Source organism: Varanus komodoensis, unplaced genomic scaffold, assembly GCF_004798865.1.
Source record: "Varanus komodoensis strain SLA01 unplaced genomic scaffold, ASM479886v1 scaffold49, whole genome shotgun sequence".
NCBI classification, from domain to species: Eukaryota; Metazoa; Chordata; class Lepidosauria; order Squamata; family Varanidae; genus Varanus; species Varanus komodoensis.
The window spans coordinates 4,148,730-4,173,373 of record NW_025336072.1 but is presented as its reverse complement, the minus strand read 5'-3'; the positions used below and the strand labels follow the sequence as shown (position 1 = coordinate 4,173,373).

Below are 24,644 nucleotides of genomic sequence, written 5' to 3'. Positions count from 1 at the left end.
TTCTTCCACATGATACCTATATTACAGGATTTAGCAGCTGTAACAAAAAACACTTAAATGGATGCTTGTAAAAAATGTAAAACAATGTATAATACAACATTTCGGTTTATTTATATAACCCCAGCACTACTGTGGAAAATAAATAAAGAAATCAGGATGTTTAACAATCGAAGGATCAGATTATGTTATTTTTTACTTACCCAGATTATACCACATGTCACGAATCTCAAAGCCAATTTGTCTCCTCATATCACCATACCTAAGAAAAAATACAAATTTCCTAATGAAATGTTTGTTCTGATACATCTAATACCTTTCAGTGCTGTAACTGAATTACATCTTTGTCAAAAATATCATGCTAAGCTAAATTGTTTCCTAATTATTTAGGATTGTGGTCTAGTTATATCTCCAAAATTTAAGCCTCTTCCATTTGTTAGGCAATGCATCTATTGTTACAGGAGGTGAAAAACATACCAAAATTAGGTGACATTCCCAAAACCCAAAAAAGAAACTGATTTTTTCTTGTTTTTAAATAATGAGAAGAGCAGTATCATTTAAGCATTCTAGTTTTCTTTCTATCTGCATTTCCCACCCTTGTTTGGACGAAGAAAGGAGCGCCACTCAATACTGCTTTCTCTGTAAATATTTCACCTGTGGGAATTTTACTTTGCCTTATTGGCATATTACACAACTGTCCATTGGGAGCATGGGGGTGGTTGTGCAGATTAATGAAGTATTATCCATTTCACAGTATCTAATAGCTAGAAAAAACAAACTGCACAGCCTTAGGAATATTTTTTTTTAGGTATCTTCTTATTAACTGCCCAAGAAAATGAACCAAAACAAACAATTTCCAGCAGGTATCAAGGACATCTAAGTCACATAAAATAGAGAAGTTATGGAAATTTAAAAACAAAACAACGTAACAAAAAACCCCTACCACAATCCATGATAAGACACCCCTATGGAATAAAATGGGAAAATATCCAGAAAGGTTGCAGAAAACAAACAGAAACTGAAGATCATCTACTTTAGATTTGATACCGAGAAGTTCAAAGAAAATTGGATAAGGGCATACAACTTGAAAAAGCATGAACATTAAGACTTATGGGCATAAAAATATTGATTATAAGAATCAATATCAATAAAATCAATAAAATGTTCTCAAAAGAGTATATTTAAATAAAGTTAGAAAGTTTTGTTTCAATTTAATTAAATTTCCCAGATCAAGATACCCAGAACAAGCAACTAAAAATACATTCAAATTATAACGATGTACATTTAGTCCTCCCCTATTCATGCAGAGGAAGTAGTGACTGAACATGAAAATAATTCTGATGTTTCCTCAGGTATCCTTTCCTTCCTGGTACCATTCAGCAATATTCGCAGGAAGATGCTTGATAAAATGTGCTGGAGAAATGCAGTAAGAAGAAACAAGATAATGAATGCTTTCTCCTGCAAAAAACATGGTTGTGTTAATTTTGGGTGCTGTTATTTGGATTTTGGGGCTTATTAGGAAGTTCTAGTTCTAGTCCTAGTAATACTTTAATTACATTCACATCTGTTTTATCTTTGTTGGAAAACAATGAAGTAAAAACTGCAAATTGATTTGAGATACTGAAGAACAGCAGGATAAACTTGTTTCTTCCACAGCAGACTTAAACTGCTTAATTATACAGAGAGATTTAGCTTCATCTTCCACACACAAAACAAGTTAGGAATCAAGATCAACATTGAACTTGAAACCATTCAATCATTTGTATAATGCTCCTCCGAAGTGTACGGTATGTCCAATAGCCTGGTATCACAGTATATCTTCTGAAATATATTTGGGAGGAAGTACATTGGCAAGTCCTGACTCTTTTTCACACATCTGGATACCAAATTGTGGTTAGGAGTGGCTATGTGGCAAGATATGAAACCATGATGGCACAAACATTTTTTAACCATGACTAGATGCTATATAGAAGCTGATAGATTACAAAGGACCTGGGGGGTAGTCTTCCAGTGGGTTCCTAGAGGTTCTAAGTCACCAATATGACTGGTGCTCTTGTTGAAGGCCTGGCTGAGCAGCAGGATGCAGAAAGAACCCAGGGAGCTAGACTATTCAGTTTGTACAAGTCAATCCATGGAGGTGTCCAGAGCATGGTCTGATCATATATTTCTGGAGGAATTTCAATTAGTGAGGCCTGAAGATGTGGATAAAATCAGTGACGGCGACTATCTATTTGGACTGGTGAGCCAGAATTCAAGGCTCCAATGGTAGATGCAGCCAAGGGGTCTGGTGTAAAGCAGCAACCCATTACCCAGAAAGAGAAAACTGAGGCATTAGCTTAAAGATCATGAGCGCTTCTGGCTTGAGCTATTGCTTCTAAATGCACACTGGTTCTGTGTGCCTCTTATTGCTTTCCCCCTTTCCCCACTATAAACAAGCTTTCATACACACATGCACGTGGGGTAAATGGGAGTACATCACAAGAGCAAACTTATGAAGAAAAATTGTAAGAAAGTAAAAGAAAGATAAATCGATTCTCTCGTTCTGGCAGTATTTAGTCAACATCTTATACTTGCTACATTGTCTGTCACATCCCACAAAGGGCTCAAGTTCACCACAGTCCTACTTACATACCTTTCATTTGGTGCTCCTGCCCTGTCATTCCACCACACATGGTAGTTACTGACAGTTAAAACTAAGTATAAATAAGACTAACCACAGTTTGTCCTGGTATAGGCACAACAAAACAGTTTGTTCAGAACTGAAGCAAATATTCCATATGTCCTCTTGGCAGCTATACCAGAGGAGGAAAGGGGTAGGAGGGAGAAGCACATGCACTCAAGGCTAATACATGTAATGCCTGACCATGGTTTAGTGTTACCTGCAATCACAGCTTAAGTTTGGAATCTATATTTGCAGTTGGCTAATGTAGATTGTAACACAAGGAATCTTTTTTGAAGAGCAGTTATAGAATTACTATTTATTTCAGTGAGAAATGGATTCTTGTATATTTGCCTTGTATAATGTTTTAACATTTGATTAGCTCACTTGAACACATATTAGAAAGTCTGATAGGGTTAACACTTATCATTGACTTTAACTAAGCTGAACTGTTCTGTTCTTTAAACATTTGTGTTGATATTTGATATTTAAAATGAAGAGGAAAGATTCAATACAGTTTTAGGAGGCTAATTAAAACCCAAAAAGGGCTCTTGATGTTAGAAGAAGTGATCATTTATATCCCAGTGGGGAAGAAAAGATGTTGCTTATACAAGTAAATATAATCTTACGTCTTTATTGGTTTCCAAACCATTTACTTTTTCAGTTCACTGAATACAGTGAACTGAAACTTATAACTTATAAAGTTCACTGAAACTTATAACAGAGCTCTACAATATAGCCAATTTCAATATGCATTTGTTCCTCCAAATCCGGAATGCTTATCTTAATTATCTGTGTATGTGTAGAATATAGCAAGTCTACAATGTTTCCTACCATTCCAGAGAAGTATTACTTCTAGCACATAGCTTCTGCTATTCTTACTTTGACGGTTTCTGAACACTGGATCCTTTTGCTGTAATTTTCAGCTAGTCTTTACTGAAGTTGTTGATTCTGCCTTCTTTTTATATTTGTTGTATAAGTCAACAGGCAGAACAATCCTAACCCTTACTTAAAGCTAGTTGAGATCGATTATGATGAAGAGGAAGGTCCCTAAGAATGTTGCAGGGGTTGCAGCTTGTTCACCCCAGGGGCACTACCAAAGCAAGCACTCTAGGAGGAGGATGGGTACATCCTTGGTTCCAAATTATTCAGCCTTTTGGTAGAGCCCTAGATATTGCCCAGTGCTTATATCAATCTTGAGCTGGCATAGATATTTCCCTTCCAACAAGAATCAACGGGATGAAATAGGAATCAATGAAAATACATTTTAAGATTCCTCTGTAGATATTGAAAGGGAATCCTCACCTCCTACTCTGACTGGCATGAGCCAGGAAGGACTATAGAAGTGGTGGATTATTTCACAAATTGAAATTGTGAGCATCTTTGCATAGTTTGGTACAATAATAAATTCAAATAGAGACTGCAGTCAAGAAAGAAGAAGAATTACACTTGGATGGGCAAAAGTGGAGGAACTAGAAAAGACCATCAAGTTTAAGGACTTCTCACTGGAGACCAAGGTCAAAATCATCTACATAACTGTATTCCCAAACACTAGGTATGGGTGTGAAAGGTGGATAGTGAAGAAATTGACATGAAGAAAATAGATGCATTCAAAACATAGTGCTGGAGAAGCACTTTGCATATACCTTTGACTGACAGAAAGTCTTAGATCAAATCAAACCAGAACTTTCCCAGGGAGCAAAATTGATAAAACTGAGGCTGTCATACTTAGGGGCACTTCACGAGAAGGCAAGACTCACTGGGCAAGACAATCATGTTAGGGAAAGTAGAAGGCAGAAGAAGGTGGCAAAGACCAAATACAAGATGGGATCAGCTTGGGACCAGGATACCTGAAGGAACATCTTTTTCTCTATATGACATCCCGCCCCCAAGAACTGCAGCAGAGGTCCTGATCCGGGAACCCTCTTTGAAGGAGGTCAGGAGAGAGAACACCTGGAGAAGGGCCTGCTTTGTGGTGGCGCCCTGGCTATAGAATGTGCTCCCCAGAGATGTTTGTCTGGCGCTGACTTTATATGCTTTTTGGCACCAGGTAAAAACCTTTTTATTTGCCCAACATTTTAAAGCTTAAATAATTTAATCTGGTTTTATTAATATTAATATCCTCAGTCACATTTTATCTTGTTATCGTATTCTTTGATTGTTTGTATGTATTGTAAGGCGTCCTGAGACAATTGAATTGTATAGAATGGGATAAAATATCCTAAAAAAATAAATATTCTAAATAAAATAAGATGGATTTATTCCATAAAAGAAACCACAACCCTGGCTTTACAAGAACTAAATAATGCTGTCAAGGATTGGTCATTTTGGAGTCCATTCATTCATAGGGTCGCTGTTAAGTGAGATGGAGCATAACAACTTGCCACATCTTTTGATTGCTCTATAAATTACCATACAAAAAAGTTCTATGTTGTGATTGGTTCTATGCAGTTCTGCATAGCATACAGTGTAGCAACTTGAAAAAAGAAAAACAAAACATGCTATATACCAGTCAAATAAAATCCACAATGAGTCCCATCCCACTTGGCAAGACAGCAGCTGCATTGTGGATATTTTACTTTTTTCAACATGAACTTGAGTTAAACTGGTTCAGGTGTATTATATTGGTTACTGAAACTAAGCCTAAAACAGGTGACAGGACTCATGGAAGTGTTTGCCTCTGGATCTAATGCGAAGTTACCATTTTGCTTTGATTCAAAATTTGTGCTACATTTTGTATCTTTTTGTTACTTTTGGCTAGAACCCTGGTGGATGTCAGGATTCTAAACAAGATTCTAAACAGGTTCAAAACAAAGTAGATCCTACAAAACTCATATCCTATAATGAAAACTGGTGGCAATGCAAATACAACTGAGAACACTTTTTTCTTCTAAACGAGACAGTATGGTGCTTTTAAGATGTTTTATTCACTACTAAATTTAGAATACCATTTAAACATATCATTAATCCATCTTGAGATTGCCTGTGAAAATAACAGATGGTAAAGAAAAAAATAAATAGATAAATTCAAAGATAAGCAAGGTAATTTTAACCAATGTATGACACATGTCTGTAGCAAAAAAACACTATTTAGGAATTATCACACTGACATTTACAGCAGTTAATGGCAAGACCTTTAGGAATTAGACAGTATAGCATAGTTATGAAATGAAATTAAAATAAGTAAAATGCTAAAAGGGCTTTAAAAATGAAATTGTATAATGTTTTAGTTCTGAAATATCTTGACTCGATTAATATAATGCAAGATAAACATTTAGTTTATCCTATAATTTTGGATCTTGACTTGAACCTAAAAAATAGGATACTAAATACTTGATTCATGATTTCCAGAATAACTTTTCATCATGCTATGATTGCTTCTCAATGCATCTGGATTTTCTAAGTAGGTGAAGTAATATTATGTTAATAAACCATCATGTTCCTGTTCATGATTTTGTACTTAGAATACAACTTACTTGTTAAGTATTTTGGATCTTTTAGTACTTGAAAAGTTCTCCAGTTGTAGTGACTCTTGGGTAAGAAAAGCAACAGCAAGGTGGAAGTAGTTGTTCCAAAGCTGAAATCACAGAAATATCAAGAATTTCCAGTATTACATGCATGAGATAATTTAACATACCATATGTGTGAATATGTAATTCATATATATATTTATCGTAAGAAAACATCAGGCTATGTTAATTCATGATAGAATTTGTGCATATTTTCACATTGTGCAGTTTTGATTAAATGAACTTGCTCATCTGCAAAAATATTTAAATCAAAGGCTTTCTGATGACCCAATACAAACAGGATATGAATTCCTGCATGTTTGTGTCATACATAAAGTCAACAAAAATTAAGTTTCTCAAAAATAGGCCAAGGAATACAAACACTTGTGTACAATTCCTTGTACCTTTACCCAACTCTGAAAAATGCCTAAAGTGTAAAAGATGTGAAGATGGAGTCAAAGAAGGTTTTAATTTCGTTTTCTCTTTGTTTACCTTCTGATTTTCAGTACCCCTTAAAAAAACTTTACCACATAGCATTATTTAACAGACAAACTATAAACAATTTTTTTAAAAAAATTCTGTTTAGGTAAAAACCCAAATAATCAATAGGAAGACAGTATCACTGGTCAAGAACATTAATGGAAAAATGTAAATATGGTTTTCTGCTATTTGCTTACCCCATTCTTGCTACACTGGAACCAGAAAGCTGAAGGGATAGGAGGGTGGCTTGAGGACTGGAGTGCAACTGATGCCAGAAGGAGATATATGTGTTTGTTTAAAATATTTATACCCCGCCCTATATGTAAAAGAGTCCCAGGGCGGCTTCCAAAAATCAAACAAACTATCCAACAATTGACAATAATTTAAAATATGCATACGTTCTAACTATGGGGCAAAGTTACATTCCTGATTAAGGCTACCATTATGCGCTGTACTCAAAATGTGAAAGGAAAATGAATATGTACTCATAGTTGGCTTGCCTGCAAAGTCTTGCACTGACAGTGTCCTAATCATGCACAATGAGCCAGTCCTGCATTCTCCTTTATTCTCATAAGCACGCCTTTTGCATTTTTATAAACACAATGGGCAAACAAATAGAAGCCTAATCCAAACAAGAAAGAAGTGTTCTTGACTTATGGGACTTCTGATCTGGCAGCATGGAGATAGCCTGTTTCTGGACACTCTGTGTAGGTAGCCAACACATTTGTTTCAATCTGAAATGAAATTCAATAAATTCATATGGTGTAAAACTATTCAACACATGATCTTGCTTAGGAGCAAGAAAAATGTGACTGGATCCAGCATCCTGGATATATGAGATGAAAGGAGATTGTAGGACTCATTCATATCTTGCAGGACTGGGTATTCTAGTTTAACTAGTCTGGAAATAATTCTGGATGCCCAGGTGATGGCTGTGGACAGAAATGCTGAACCTTTGTCTACTGCACCTGTTTCTGCAGGAGTCAGATCTAACCCTTGTTACATATCCTTTGACTACATTAGGACTGGCTTACTATGCTCACTCTATGTCAAACTGCTTTTGAAAAGTATTTAGAAACTTCAACTGCAGCTTGTGGCCTTTTACAGAGCGTGCGACTCCCCTGGACCATCTTCCATTGTTTCTAGTTTGTTTCTGGGCTCTAAGCAAAGTGCTGATTATTAACTTTAAGGCATGAAATACCTTAAGGACAACTTTCTCCATGTGAATGTGTATGCTTTCTGAGTTCATCAGGAGAGGCTCACTTACATTTCCCAGCAGTATCTCAATTTCATATGGCAGGGAATGTGTGACAGAGCTTTTTAAGTTGTACTTACTCAGTGTAAAATATCCTGCCCTGGAAAATCCATTCAGTCCCCTTTGGATGTTGTTTCAAATGGAACTGAAGATCCTTCTATTCTAGTAAACTTTTGAATTAGCTGATTCTGAATTAAGTTTTTCTGGTCATCTATTTTTCCCTCATCTGTACCTTTTTTGTACAGTTGCTACTAGGTGATACTCTATCTGGATTAATATGCATATATGTATTATTTTACCTTGTTTTGGATTTTGAACTTTTCTGAAGTGCCTTGGGTGCTGTATTCTGAGCCACGAATTGAAGTACATATGATTTTTATAAATAAATACTATCAACTATTTCAGAAAGATGGTGCTCAATGCTCGAAACAGGAATTATGGAGTGGGAAGAGGGCAATTTGATGCAATTATAATGGCTATTTAATGACCATCAGAAATTGTGCAGACAAAGCCTGAGGTCACCATTCATGGAAGGACCTTACTGTCAAACATATCCTTTTTAGATGAAAAAGATGAAAATGTCAATGAGCTATCTCTGAAACATAGATGGAAATTATTCTATTAAGGATAGGCTGAACATGCACATGGTAGGCATGTCATGAGTGGAGCTGACTGGAGCCAGGGGTCAGACTAAATGGCCTGGGAGACCCCTTCTGACTTGCTCTGTTTCTATGTTTCTATTATAGTGCTCTAAGGTGCAGTCTAAGAAACCAATTCACTGGGTTCACACAAATATGAGGTAGACCATTAGAACTAAACAGAGACTGTGTGCTGTTACTAGAAATTGAATCATGTTGTGTGAATCCAGCTACAATAGCAAACCCTGGTTAACCACAAATAATCCAATGACAGACCAAGGTTTCATCTTGCTGGTATACAACACAACAATGTACTTTTCAACAACAATCCATAATTCAATGACAACCAATACTCAGCATGTGCTCAACCTTGAGAGTGAGTTGTCATATTGTGGGAACCCAACCAATAAAGTTCACAAGAAATGTGGTTCATCCTATAATACATGTAGGGCTCTGAAATTTTCCTGATTAACTCTGATATATTGAGAGAGATGTCTGTCTGTCTGTCTCTGTCTGTCTCTCTCTCTCTCTCTCTCTCTCTCTCTCTCTCTCTCTCTCTCTCTATATATATATATATATATATATATATATATATGACTAGTCCATGGAGTTAAAAAAAAGTTCAATTAAACTTTAGATGATCAGTGTGCCAGTTTTCCTATAATAGAGAGAACCTGGGTGCCGTTCATATCTTAGGCAGTGTAGCTGGCAAGTTCAGTAAGCAATTAAAAAGAAAGAAATACAAAAGTTATACATTGGGAGCTAGTAAAATGTATTTTTAACAATGTAGACAATATTCATGTGTCTTACCTGTAGCTCAAAGTTGGCTTGATCAAGAAACTTCTTGTTTAGCATATCTGCATATTGATTAATTGCTCGTAGGAATACTCTGAAAATTCAGGAGAAAATTACATAATTATACTCTTAAGACTTTAGAAGCTTTGTAAGTTTGGCATCCCAATTAGGTAGAAGTCTGAAACTGCATGGAAGTAGAATCTACAGCAGTTATTTGGAAAGCAGTGCAATCTCACCACTATTAGATATTCAGAATTATATGCAGATGTTCTCAAAATTAATCAAGGAAATTAGCATATGTAGAATAAGTAAAAAGGAGCAATCATTTCACTTTTTAAAATAACATCATGATATTATCAAAGGATAATTAACAATTCCTCTAATGGATAGGCAAAATTTAATTGTTTCACAAAGTCACATGTACTAATATTATTGGTTTAGAATTAAACTATGTACTTAAGTAGAATCAACATTTGGTGAACAATGGTTTAAAATGTGTGCTTTTTATAAGCTTTTAAATGTACGTATTAGTTCATTAGAAAGGGGAGAAACATAGCTTGCATTAGATTGGAACATCATCACCACCACTTCAACAGGTTTCAAATGCAAACCTTGGTACAAGTAAAGCTACTCTTGAGTACCCAGAATTTTGCTTTTCAGACAAATGTTTCAGCCATAAATTGTTTAATTGGTGTTATTAACATGTCAGCTAAAAACTGACATGTCCTTTCAATAGACCATATTCACTGTAGCTTGTGTCATTATCTTTGAAAGCAATAAAGGGCAGACTGTAAGACTTTTTCTAAATGACTTCTAATTTTTTGCACAATAGCAATCTGTGTAAAGAAGAACCCACATTAGCATACAGTTAATAAAATTAATTACTCCCGACACTTTTCAGTAGAAAGCAAGAAATGAAAGTCTAGAAAAGGAGAACATACTGTATTTTGACAAATCTTTTACAGAACAGGAAAAGATCACTAGGGTCAGCTAAGAACAAACCCACACCACAGTAATATGTGACATATCTGTTCTTCTGGATCTGTTCTACTCTGGATCCTTCAGTAGGATTCAGCTTACTTCTCCTATGGAAGTGCTTTCAAAGCTTGTGGAATCAAGTTCTGAGTCAGCTAATGAGGTGAGGCCAGAACCCACAACTGAAATGCCAAGGCCAATGGACCCAGGGATAATTCAAGAAGTCACTGAGAACTGGTTTCAAGATTTGTGGGAAAGTTTAGTGAAGAAGCTGACAGGGGCAGGCAGACCTACGATTGCTATCCAAGAATATGGCATCAGACAGCAGATGCCATATTCTGTGGCCTGATGCTTAAGCAGACAGACCAGTTAAGCATCAGACACTCCAAATAATCAGCTTCGAAACAGGAAGACCCTCCTTGAAGAAATTTCTCAGTTTTGGAAGGAACTTGTTGGGCATGAATTTCATCTTCCAAATGGTCAGTATTTTAATGTTGCTTGTTTCTTCTTCAATCTGAATTATAATTTCACTCTAGCTCATCAGCTTTAACAAAATAAACTGTTTAGTTAGAAGGCTTTTGTCCTGTTCTACTTGGAAGAAAGGAAAAAGAGTGGACACAATGTCTTCCTTATTACAGATGTACATTTCTGTGCACTGCTACTACAGGCAGTTTTCTATTACATGTAACATAGGATGGGGCAAAATGGGTGTGTAGAAAACCTGCACAGAAACTGAAAGGAAGAGTAGAACAAAGCTACTCAAAAGCCTCAAAGAGCGCTTTTACACACACACACACACACACACACACACACACACGCCTACCTTATAAATATGTCAACAGGTTTCTGCTAAATAAAAACAGAGGATATATGTGTGTGTGTGAATGTGTGTGTGGGGATATGCGTGTGCATTTAAATATAGTTATATCTGAATTTCTGACCTACTACGCGGAGTGAGAGCAAAACTGTTACAGGAGGGCAAAGAGTTTAATTCTCACTACAAAGACAGGTTGAACATGGTGCTTCATGTTACCTGAACCCAAATCATTATAGGTCAGAAGTGGAGGTTAGAGCCAGGGTGTTCTGACAGTTCCTGAAACTGTGTGAAATAAGTGCTTTATAAAATCCATGGAAGTAACTGTTCTCTTTCATTTTCAGACTGGGAATAGGAACTGATGCATTGCTCACGGAGGCAACTCTGAAGGCTCGAAGACCATCCTCTGGCCTACTCAGGAAACCAAATGGGCACAGGTAAGGGCAGTATAAGCTTTCTTTCACTTGTGTATATGTTGCACCTCTGTTTCATCATTGTATTCAATAAACTATCATACTTGACAAAGGCATTTTCATCCTAAGCATCCCTGAATGTGAAATGTGGTGACTTAGCTGGATTGGCCCCTGGGGTTAAAACTATTTTGTTATGAATCTCATTTGCCAACTATGATGTTGATGTCATAACATGTTTTAGGCTACAATCCTATGCATATTGTCATGAGCATGTCTCTCTTCCATTCCCTTTCCAGCAGATCTAAAGGGAAGGCTTTCAAAGTACGGTACTTTATTTGAGCTACATTCGTGATATAGCATGTTTGATAAGAAGGTTGTTCTCAATCACAGTAATGTTTTCTCCAGTTTGTTGCAGCCACTGTTCTCCATGTGCAGAGATTATTCCAAACTGAAGACCCTCTCCTCCCTTCCTTTCCCAAAGGCTTGACTCTTCCTTCGGAGAGGTCCACACTTCTTTTGGGCCAGATGGTGGGAACACTTTACAACACTTACTTAGGCCCTTTGTTTGGCTTGGACCTATATAGCTTCTTTTGTCTAAACATATATCATATTGCACCATAAACTAGTATGGCACAGAAATGTTCTAAAGTACTTAAATCTTCTTTTTCTTCCTTTGTTATATTTTTATACTACTTAACAGCTGAAGCTCTCTGTTCTTTCTTAATTGCCCTTTAAAATTACTAATAAGGAGTAAAAGGAACAACAACCACAACAGGTCACTGTTACAGATCACAAATATGTCATAAGAGAAGTTATCTTTATGCTTCACTTGTGTTAAGGTCACAAGTTATCCATGCCTCAGCAAAAAAAGACTTTCATCTTAGGGCCCATCCATTTTCTGTTACTGAAAAGGCATGGGTAATTATAATAGCTAAAGAGAGTTTGGTTTCCACCCAGTGTTTTTGCTGTTCTTCATTAAGCACTAAAATTTAAGCAAGATTCAATACCTAGAGGTATGAAGCTGTCATACCACATTTTTAAAAAAAGCAAAAAACAAACAAACAAACAAACAAGTGGTTAAAATGTAGATTAAAAACATGTATTACCTTTCTTCAGTAGTGTAATAGAGAATAGTAATACATTTGTGGAATCTGTTGTGTTTTGTTGGCCTGAGAGTACTTGTATTGCTGATATAGCTGTAAATGGATCACTAATGCCAGGAAAGAGAAAAACTCTACTGAAGCTTTAGGTAATCTTCCCTTTGAGCCACACAATAGCTGTCACATTTTAAAGGCAGATATAACATCTTTTTTAGAAAGGGAGAGGAGGAAGACTTAAAAGTGATCTTAAACAGCATTATATAGAAGGTTAGTGGGAGGGTAGTGGGAGGAGAAAACTACCAAATCCTGATTCAAGATACAAATATTTATATTTCCTGTCAATAACAAATGTATTTTTATGTGATACTAAAATGTATATTCAATTTGTATGCAATGAACTGAAGGTGCCTCTACCTTGCCATTAATATGTTTTATTGCTCAGCTCAGCTACTGTGCTAATTTATTTCTTTGAGGTAACCTATACAAGCTCCATTAAAAAGAACAGAGAATGGGCAGCAACATTTGATGTGCTGGGATCATTATGGAAATCTCACATGACCTTATAATTGAACTGTATTGTGCACATCAATGCAGAGCACAGAATAAAAGCCCTCCTGGATGCATGTAAGTGAAGTATGTGGTTTTTCATTCAAGATAAGCTGCCACCTCTCCATGGATGAGCAGAAGCTTTTCACTTGTGCAGAGCCTATATAAAAGCATCACAAATTAATGGAACTTCAGTACTCATCAGGGTATATCTGATGTAACTCTTGGATTTGCGATGTCTAGTACTGCCCAAATATATCACTCTACAGTCATTTCTCCCCGCTTTTCCAATCATTCTTCAGTTGGCTACTGAATGTGTCTCATCAAAACATCTTATGTAGTCAGTACCATGCCTACACTTTTTTGGGAAGACAGATTTTTGAGGCTGTCAAAGGCAGAAAAGGAACAGAACCAAACTGATCTCATCCAAGAACCTAGTTTCATCTTATTTCTACTGAAGAACAAATACATACATACATATTGAAAATTTGACCTGTGGAAAAGGTTGTTTAATAAAACATATGCACTAAATGGTGAAAAGATGAAACAGCTTTTGACCTTCTGGGCTTACACACATAGAAAAGCCTGGTCAGTTGCTATATTTTCCATCTGGAGGATCCACCATTAATAGTATCACATTCTTGTCTGGAATAGGCATAATGTTTTTAGCCCTCATCCAGTCTATTGCTGCACCTATATTCTTTACATGTTTCCCTATTAAAATGCTTGCACACGTCATATAACCATACAACAATAATGGTTTTAAAGACATGAGTTAAATCAAACTGTCCTTCAAAAACTGATGTTCAAGAGGAAGCTCTCTAAATGAATAGACATTACAGTAACTAATTCTTCTGTACCTTGACTGCTTGCATAGCTATACATTGAGTTAGCATGTTGCATCACCTTTGCTAAGCTGGAAAGGTGTGGGCCTGCTGCCTGAACACATATGGAAGCAGAGCTACAAGTTGGGCTCAATGCCCTTTCAATTCTACTTCTACCATACCCTACCCTAGTATGTTTTTATTTAAATAAAAAATTTCAACCTAAAAAAAATTTCAACCTACCCTACCTTCATTGAAGTCTATAACATTCATGATAGAAATAAAAATGAAATGAAAATAAACATAAAAATGCAATCTCACTGTTTTTAATTCAGTCTTTTCTCAGCTGCCTTGCAAAGCTTTCTAGGGTCACCTGGAGCATTTTACATACTGGCTGGAAGGACAATGAAGACACATATAAAGCCAGCTGTAACATATCTACTAGACACTTCCAGGAAAAAAATTCTTGCATTTACTGGTATTTAGCTTCCAGTGTTAAAGTAGTTGAATAAAGTGAAGAACCCATAGCACAGCCTAGTCCAATTTTTCTGGATGAGTTTCAGTTGGTATAGCATGAGGATGTTGATGAAGTGCTTGGATAGGTTTATGCAACTACTTCTGTAATGGATTCTTGGCGTAATCCAGACAAGACTGAGATAATGGGGGTGGGGAGGGGGGGTTCCTCCAGATGGAGAGTGTTCAGCTTATTCTGAATGGGGTTGGAATCCCTGTGAAAATACACACAGGTAGTGGGTCCTCCTGAAGCCATCTTAGTCACTTACGTAGCCTCAGTGGTGTTACTGCTGACATTGCTCCACCATGATTGCTGCAGCAAATAGGAAACTGATGAGAACACCTTGAAATTATTAAGCTAAACAGGCTAATTAGATCAGGATTCCCTGTTACAAGTCCTGTTCTCTCAGGGATCCATATCTGTTGCCAAATCTGTCTGGGAAACATTGTTATTAATTCAACTAGGAAGCAATATTGCCAGTCCCGGTTGCTCAGGTCCTTTCTCTTTGTTCTGAAGCTGTCTGTCAAATCCCTATTGTTTAGGCTTTGTCTTCCTCCCTTCAACATTTGTCCTGACTGATTCATGTAAACTGTCTACATGGCTGAGACTTTATTGAAATGTCCCCACTCTGTGTGGTTCTTTATAACCTCTTGTAGACTATCTGCATGTACTGCCCCTGTATGTCCAAACAAGCTGTAAGTCTTTTTGATTGTATATCCCAGTGTGTCTGCTTTCTCTAGGTCCTGACAATGGCAAACAATACCTTCTATCAGTTTTTGCTAGTAACTCAACTACAACCCTCTTTAGTTAGGGCTAACCTGGGCCCGGTAATCTGTGCTCTTGTTACCTCCAAGTTAGATTACTACAATGCACTATGTGGGGCTGCCCTTGAACACTGTTTGGGAGTTGCAGTTTGTGAAAAATGTAGCAGCCAGGTTAATAACTGGACCAGAAGGTTTGAGCTTATAAGACCAGTTCTGGTCCATGAGCATAGGCTTCATGTATGCTTCTGGATCTGAGTCAAGGTGCTAATTTTAACCTATGAAGCCCTACACGGCATGGTACCACAATACCTGACAGAATACCTCCCCCAACCTGAATCTACCTGGGCACTATGATATATATCTAAGTGCCTCTTGCAAGGAAGACTTAAAGGCTGGCAACAAGGGGGAGTACCTTCTCAGGGTTGGAACTCAATTATGGAATGACCTTTCTACTGAGTCCTGCTGAATACCAATATTTCTGTTTGATACTAGGATAAAGACTATCCTCTACTCCAAGGCAGGAAATGGCACAAGATGTTTTGTGTCAGCTGTTTTGACACATTTGGTTTTACTGACTTTTTAGTTTTTTAAAAATAATCTATAATGAAATTTTATGTTGTATTTTATTGTGGCTGTATTTTATACTGATTTTATTGTATCATGTTTTGTATTTTGTGAATTATTGTGAACTGCCCAAAACATCTTGATATATAAGTGAAATACATGAATAATAATGTGAGATGTTACTTTTTCAACATTTTTTTTCTTAAAGTAACCACCCTTCATATCCAATTTGTGTTTGTGTACTTATATTTTGGTTAAGCCAAGAGGTGCAGTTTTTACCTTCTTATTCCCACTCAAGATGCCACCAGTGACTGTATTTCTCAGTATTTCTGCCTATCAACTCTATTGCAGAGCAATGGCAATATTGAATTTTTGTGGACTCTCCCATAAGACACTGAAACACTGAATTTTCTTGGTTTCTCCTTCCTTTGTTAGCTTTTCCAGCAGGATACCCTCTGGAGGAGGGGTAGTCCTAGGTCCAAGCCTTTTCTATACTTACATGGGATATTTCCTCCAAGTGATCCTTTTGACTGCATATCTACAGAAACTGAACCAATATTTATATTAAATCAGGAATCACTTGCCTAACATGATGAACACAGTCTCCAGAACCATTCGGTAGGGAAGAACAGGATCCTTTGCAGAAACAGCTATGTGGCAGCAAAATTATAATCTACAAAGCCTTAGATAAACCTTTCTTAGGTTTACTGTGACAAAATTTGAAAACCACAATGTTAACAAAAACAAACACATTGGTCTGATGTGTGGTAAATTAACCTTACCTAGGCTTGGCCCTTTTTTTCTTTTAACAATATCCTTGTGCTGATTATGTCAGATAAGATCAGGGTATCTACAGCACATGGTGCTCTAGTCATGCACACAGAAGAAAAAATAATCTTTGTTTTTAAAATTTATAACTGAACTGTACTTTTGTTATATTTGCTCCTTCCTTTCCCTTCTTGATATATTATGTAGCATTTCCATACAGTTTTCAACATTAACTGATCTACTTTATGTAGAACAATAATTTACATATCTTGTCCTTCACATTTTAAAGCAACCCTATAAATAGAAATCGTTGCTACAATAACCGCAAGACATTGGAGAGATCTCACATCTAAGCAGTCATGTCACCTCATAAAGAATAGAAGATAGCAGGTATGCATACTTTTCATTTAACATTTGCATATATTTACTGATTTATTTATTTTATTTAGGCATTTCTGTATTGTTCAACTAGCACAACACTCTCAGAATGCAGTACAGAATACTATTAAAATGACCTACAATGTAATTTTTAGTTTAGAAGTGGGAGTAACAGAAGGACAATGGCTATTGCGAGTAGCCACACACAATAGCTTGAAAGTTCTGTATTGGGGAAGCACGCAGGTAGCATCCTTCATCTATGCCTCAAGCAGCAAGTAGCATCTTTGTGTCATACCATGACACAAAGGGGAGACCCCCAGCAGTACCTTATTCCAGCTACTGTCAGTGCCTCTGTGATTGGTCTCATATGATCTGCTGGCACCAGCACTGCCTGGTGCTCGTCTGAAACACCTGTGCTGAGGAATCTGGGAAGATACACTTTCTATATATCCAGCTTCTTTCCATATACTATCTTTAGTGTGGAACTGGGTATAATTTCCTTAGCTGGGAACTAGAGTTCATGTGGGATGGGCCCATTGTGTTGTCCTTCAGCTGGAAGTGTCTTCAAGATCCAGCAACTATACAAGCCAATTTGCTCTGAAAAATGAAAACTCCATGCCTTCACCTATCTCTGTGAGGCCACAGAAAGACATATTTTATGCTTCAATCAGTTCTTCAGGTTCTTTGACCTTCACAATTAAGGTGACAACAGTTTCCTATTTCTGAAGCCATAGGACTCCATTCTGCCAGGCAAGGCCTTGTTGTGTCGCTGTATCCACCATACAGGCCATATGAATGAAGCTTCCCCTTGCTGCCCCTGACTCTTTATTGGGATCCTGCATCTTGACACTGGGGGCCAGCAGGATTTTAATTTACAGCACCACATTTTGCGGATCCGATTTAGAGGCAATCTGATCAGTGTATGCCTAAGACGTGTTGGCCATTTTGTGTGCAGTAAGGTAGGCTTCTAGATTTTTCTTCAGTTGTAGGGCTCCCCTACTTTCCCACTGCCTGACTGGCTCGTAACAGTCATTTGACAAGTTGGAATGGTTAGAAGCAAATTACAATGCTTATGGGCAACAGTCTATTCTTATTCTTTCAACATTTTCATCCTGAAAGCACAAAAATGTATTTCTGAATAAAAAAAACTATTATGATTATTCTTTAAAATAGCACAATAAGGTTCCAGCTGTCCTTAGCATTACCAGTCAGTCCCTTTTGTAATGCAATATTCATATCAGGCAGTGGAATGGATGGACTCTGACATTTACTGTGGCAAAGTGAATGATGCTTTTATGTTCTGCAGATCCTAAACGTGAACAGCAATCACATCACAGAATGTCATCTGCCTGGAACAGATAATGTTATATTATCTTTGTACATCTGTCAAACAGTATAGCATATCTATTGACAATAAATCCAATCATAAGTACAACAAAGAGCTTATAAGCTATGAACTGGATAAAAAGGTGAAGAAATTTGACTATATAATCTATATTGTAATTCCCTTTCATTTTTTCTTACTGTCTTACTGTATTTTTACTTTTATAATAAATCCTACAGGTGATAAATCAGACACCTTGTTTAGGGTATTAAGAGATTGTAGCATTATGTTCTGCATGTCTGTTGAAGCTTATATCATCTTGTTTCATAACTGAGGCATTACACAGTCTTAAATCATAAAGTTGTCTCTTTTTCTGCTCTGTGACCACTCCCGTGGCTTTGAAAATCCAATATGAAAAATCATTCTTTATGGCAACTTCTATAGCTGCAAGCAAAGCAATTTAGAAAACACTTTTATGGGAGCCATTTCTACATAGTGCTTGTAACAAATTGCTTTGCTGTGACAATAGTTACAAAATATGCAGTTTAATACAAGCGGATTATCAAATTACCATGATGTAAAAAGATAGAAAAGTGGTTTTCCATCAACAACTCCATTACAGACAAGCACAAAACGGGATTATTTACTCAACAACTATTCAGTATTTCTAATCAGACATGTTATTACAACCAAACTTTAAACGCATTTCACTCAAATCTTCTAGTGTAATTTACTAAAGTAGAATGTACTGTCTATTTATTTGAGTATAGGAAGATGGAAAAACAACTTCACTAACACAAACAATTTTTGTGGAAAGAAATCAAAATTTTTCATGAGTGATAAATCTGACATTTAAAATGGCTACAGCGTAACTTGTGTGAGCTATATTAACATATTAGATTTTAAGAGCTACTTGATATAAATTCCCAGCTGATCCCAAGTTAGAACTTAGGACTTCCTATAATGCTTGATACAACCTTCATTGACAACTCCAGAAGCAACTGGAACATCATATGTTGGTAGTCAGCCTTCACTGTAAGGCTTGAACCCTTAGGTGTTTCTACTAAGCTCCAGCATCCCAGATGTCCATAGTCTGGATTGCTAGATAACTGTGGTTCCCCAGTTTCTTTTGGTGCCAACATGCTAAAACTTTTCCTTTAGATTAAGAGCTAGCAAACCTATTCATGTGATTGCATTTGTATTTGGAACCACAGTTTTCCATAGCTGTGTTTGACAGCTGTTAGGAGGCTATAGTTGGCAGAGAAATGAATTTCTTGGAATGCAATATCTTGGAATGAAATCATGTTAGTGGCTGGATATTCCCTTTAAAAAGAATTATCACAGTTGTACAGAAGTTGCAATCCTCTGGCTGGAAGCTACATTAATTTGTCTAATGTGATTTGTTAAGCGTGTAACACACCCAGATAAATAAGATAAAGCAACATTTAGAATTGCAAGAAGATGACAATGGATGGCAATGTATCATAAGGTCAACTTGTTCACATTAAAACCTCAGGCTAGGAAAAGTTACAGGATTTGAAAACTATATCATTTGGTTTCATATTTCCACTCAGGCAGTCAAGAACTAAACAAACAAAAAGCTCTGAAGATGACATCAGAAGTTATGGATCTTGGAAATTTTATAGCAACATAAGCTAAGGGAGAGTTGGCTCAGTGTAGACTGTAAGAATGCTGTTCATGAGTCCCATTTTTAAATGTTCAGAGGTCTGTTTCTAAAGCCAGATATTATGGATTTATATTTTCAGTCAACTCTGTACATATAATCACAGACTAGAAAAGGAAGCAGAGACTTCTATTTATCTTCTGCTGAATTTATTCTGCTGAAGAGACAGACACCTTGATTTCAGCCAGAACTATTTTTGTCTACTAGCAATTTGAAAACTGACATATCAAAGCAATCAGCTCTGCCACAAGGTGTAAACAACCCAGATTAGTCCTGTAGCCCACTTTAAACATCATTTGCCAACAGGGATCTGTGAATAGTATTATGAAAAGTGAATGTCTTAGTTTTCTGTTCATCTCTACCAGCACCATCACATCTTATGTTGAAAATACATATTGAACTGAAAAAAAGAGCTTGGATCACCACAAACATCTAATATTTTCCCAGTCATTTATTCCTTATTTCTAAGCAGCATGTGGCTAGTTCACAAAATAAAATGAAGAAGATGCTATAGCTTGCCAGCTAGGATTTTACAGGGCAAGCCAGAAAATGATTCTGAGTCTATTAAGCAGTAACAGGAGACGGACTAAATAGCCAGTGCATTCCTTTTTTTCACTCATGCCAGGCTCCACCCATAGACCACAAAGTTTGTTCCTCCCATGTCAGATACTCCCTGTGACCTTCTCCCCTGGCTCCATCTGCCCTACACCAAGTACGGCAGGCTTGCTGATAAACTAATTGATTTGGGTTATCCACAAGCCATTCTTTTCCATAGAGCTATGAAGCATGGCTGTGGGAGATAAACCAGGTTTTGCTAATTTTATCCCATAAACAACAAGAAGAAATTATGCGAATACCAAGCAAAAGAGATGATGATGATGATGATGACGATGACGATGACACTGAATTTACATCCCACCTTTTAAACTCTTGTGAGGAACCCAAGACGACTTAGATAACTCCATTTTATACTTACACCAAAAACCCTGTGAGGTAGGCTAGGCTGAGAGTGAGTGACTGGCCCAAAGACACCCAAGTGAGGACTAGTTGCTTTTTGAAACAAAAGCAGCACTGGTAAGATCTTCTGCAGTTTATCATTTTGCAACTTAATCCAGTGGAGGTACAATGGTATATCACAGTTGTACGTCAGAGTTTGGTGGGGGGGGGGGGGGGACATGCTGGGCATCATTTTGCGGGGCAGCAGCCAGCAGGAAGGTAGCTTTTTCTGGTTCTCTTCAGGTGGCATGTCTCTGGTCATTCTTGATTCCAAGTTGGAGAAAACACACTATTTGTCCTGGGAAACATCTGAACTTTAGGTTTTCCGATGAGTACCAAGTTTAGTATCCAAATATGGGATCTACATGTTGAATATACAGGAACCATTCTAGTCACGTACCGGTGTGAAACTTCCCCCATCATATCTATTTTTTATGTCAGTGCTGTATGTACAAGTCAAATGTAAAATATTTTCAGTTTATCCTATCCATTACTTATGAATATGAAGGTTTAATTGCACAAAGAGTGTTCATTCAGTAAAATTAATTTGACAGCCTTCACATTAAGATATTTAGTGCAGGCTTTAAAAAATTCTGTGCAAACATTCTTTTACAAAAATGCAAATGTCACTCAGTTTAAGCTAACTGGCAATCCCTTCTGTGCCTTTTCTTATACTTTTTACAACTTTTAGCTTTGTTAAAATGTCATCTTCAATATTTCCAAGTATTAGAGGGCAATCTTAACAGCAAGGGAATTTGTGTTCCAGTAAGGGAAGGAGAGTGGGGGGAGAAGAGGAAAACTAAAGCAATGCTTTATAAGCTGACAATGGCCAAAGTGATTTCCACATGCCATCAAGGAGAACTGAAGGATACTACAGAACATTCAGAAAACTAAGAGAAAGATGCACTGCAGTCATATGCAAGTTTACTCAGAAGTGGATCCCTCTGTGCTAGATGGGATTTTCTCTGAGATAAATTTGCACAGAATTACAATCTAATTGAATTATTAAATGCACAGTGTAATCAAAACAGTTACTCTTCTTGATATTCATATTAACTGGCATAGTGAGGGGAATACACAGATAATATAAAGGATTCATTATTGTCATTGATGAGAAATTAAAACACACAGTTACAGCATGACCAAGCCCCCTCTACAATATGCCTCCTCCACAAATTAATAAGTATTTGAAAGCCAATTCAATCTAGGAAATGCCAAAAATGATTGTAGACTCAAATGCTGCAGCACTGCAGCATTGCTTCAATAATTTTCAGAAACTGCACAGGAAAGCATTCATACTGCATATTCAGAGGCCATTCAAAGCATGCCTACCAGAATATGTAAGGAAACTCGCCAAGCACAGAGAAGGTCCTGTCTTGTATCTTTTCAGTATAGAGAATCTTTTTTTACATTGATGTTGAATTGCAATGCAGAGATCTTAAATGAATGACTCAGATTTCTATTCAATGCGTAGTATTTACTAAGTCGTCATTAAAATAATGTAAGGGATAGCCTCTAGGTGCTGCTTGTGAATGGATGCATTTTAAAACCAGCACAATGGTCTATTAAATATTGTCTTGAGGGCTTTCTTATACACCCTACAAATCAGTGAAGAAAACAAAAAGGGTATCTCCAAATATAAAGAGATTCCATGCATTATGGTACTTTTTAATAATATGCATGATATGATTTCTGTCGGGATTCTAAGCAGAAAATTGTATGTTCATATTTTCAAGCAAAATTCTGATTTCATTTACTCCTGTACACACAGTGGAGAAGGCTACTCAAGCTTAAGAAAAAAATTGAAATTATTTTGTTAATACTCAGCAAAAATGTATGCATAAACATTTTGCCAAGAAAATTATCTATTGTTTGATACAGTTCCTGCGAAGTTATTCTGAGCACTGTTTAGTCTGGTCATGCAGAATCAATTACAGTTGATTGGGCCTGAAGACCTAAGTGCTTAGAGGTTGAACACCGGTAGTATTACCTACTGTGGCCATTTATACCAAGTAGGGAGGTAAACTGGATGGATCCTAGAGGCAATGAGTACTTCTTCAGGAGGCAGGTGCAGCCAGCCACATTGAGAGTTAATTGAATTGCAGAGATGGGGCCCAGCTCTAGCACATTATAGTCTGCTGAGTCAGATTAATCCAGTTCTGAGGAGGAAGTAAAGAGACAGATGACTCTGCAGTTTCAAGGTTACCTAGTGAAGATTGATTTTCAGACAGCATGAGAACCTGCTCACCTTGGATAAGGTGGAAGACATTTCAGAAATAGCAGGTGTAGCAGGAGAGTGTTTGAAAGCAAGTTCCTTGACCTTTTAAGAAGACAACAGGAGAAATGAATGGATTGATTAAGAAGTATCTGATGCTCCCAGCACCTAGCCCTCAAGCAGCAGAAGCCACTCTGAGGGTGGAGTCAGAATCTTTTCTGAAAGACAGGGAAGAAGGGTGATGTTTCAGTTATGATCCAACTGCTTCTCCCACACCTCAAATAGAGTGCTACTTTAATTTATACTGATTTGCAACTTCTTAAGCTCTAATAAAAGGACTGTGCTTCTAAATTCTCATCTAAGTTTGGTGGAAAGAAAAAAAAGGAGGAGAAAACCTGATCATTATAGAAAATATTTAGAAAATATTCATTTAGAAAATATTCTCAGGATCCCAGAGATTCTAAAAACTATCACCCAGTCACTAATCTTTTGGGCAATGGTATTGGAGGTACCTTAGCGTTCCGCTCCAGGCACTTTTGAATATAACAGGTCACATGGACCTGTGTCAATACAAGTTGAGGCCTGGGTTTGGTATTGATGATCTTTGTCAGGTGAGAGATGGGGATGCAACTCTATTGATTCCCCATAATCACTCCATGACTTTTGACATCATCAGCCATAGTACTTTTCTGGGCTGGCTCTGCAAGTTGGGTGTTGGAGGCATAGTGATACTGTGTTTCTTCTCCTACCTACAGAAGCCCAGAATGTTGCAACTGCTAGGTCATGCTTTTTAATATATACATGAAGATTCAGAGTGAGTTATCAGAGGATCTGGAGTGACGTTCATCAATATGGTGATAATGTTCTATTCTTCTCAGTCATTGGAGTTGAGAAGGACTGAACAGAACTAGTGTCTGGACTTTGAAATGGGCTGGACAAGGACTAATCAACTGCAATCAAATCGCAAAAAGAGGGAAGCACCATGAGAACATGGCTGTAATCTCTAGTTAGCTTTGGCAGCCAGGAGTTCCTTCTAGCAGCTCTGACTTTTTTTTTAGAATGATGGCAACTACCCTGTTAGACTCTGAATAGATTACCATAATGTGTAGTTTATCCAATTACCCTTGAAAATAATTTGGAAGCTTCAGCTAGTACAGGAAATGACTGCCAGAAGTAATGCTGGTGCTTCCAGGTGAAATCCCATTACATTGATTCTGAAGGGGCTCTACTACCTACTCACTTCTAAGACTAAGGGTGACATTGGACCTAATGTCTGTAGAAACATGTTTCCTTATATCAGTTGGGCAGTGTCATAAGATCTGCATGAGAGGCTCCTCCTCAACTACTTTCAACATCCTTTGTGACAAGAAGGAATTCTGGGGTGCACCAGAATCTTTGTGGAACCAAAATTTTGAACAATCCCTATGCAGTT

At 37.1% G+C, this 24,644-nt stretch overlaps 1 protein-coding gene across 4 annotated transcripts in view; it reads right to left on the bottom strand.

Moving 5' to 3' along the window:
- DOCK1 (dedicator of cytokinesis 1) overlaps positions 1-24,644 on the bottom strand; it is a 550,659-nt gene that overhangs the window by 162,022 nt on the left and 363,993 nt on the right. For all 4 annotated transcript variants that reach the window (XR_006416228.1, XM_044445702.1, XM_044445703.1 and 1 more), the window contains exons 30-32: positions 9,349-9,427; positions 6,133-6,233; positions 201-259 (exon numbers count right to left, since the gene is read on the bottom strand). Coding sequence is in view for 3 of the 4 variants with exons in the window: in XM_044445702.1 (XP_044301637.1) it covers positions 201-259; positions 6,133-6,233; positions 9,349-9,427 (239 nt within the window). In the remaining variant the exon portion in view is untranslated. The remainder of the gene's footprint in view (positions 1-200; positions 260-6,132; positions 6,234-9,348; positions 9,428-24,644) is intronic.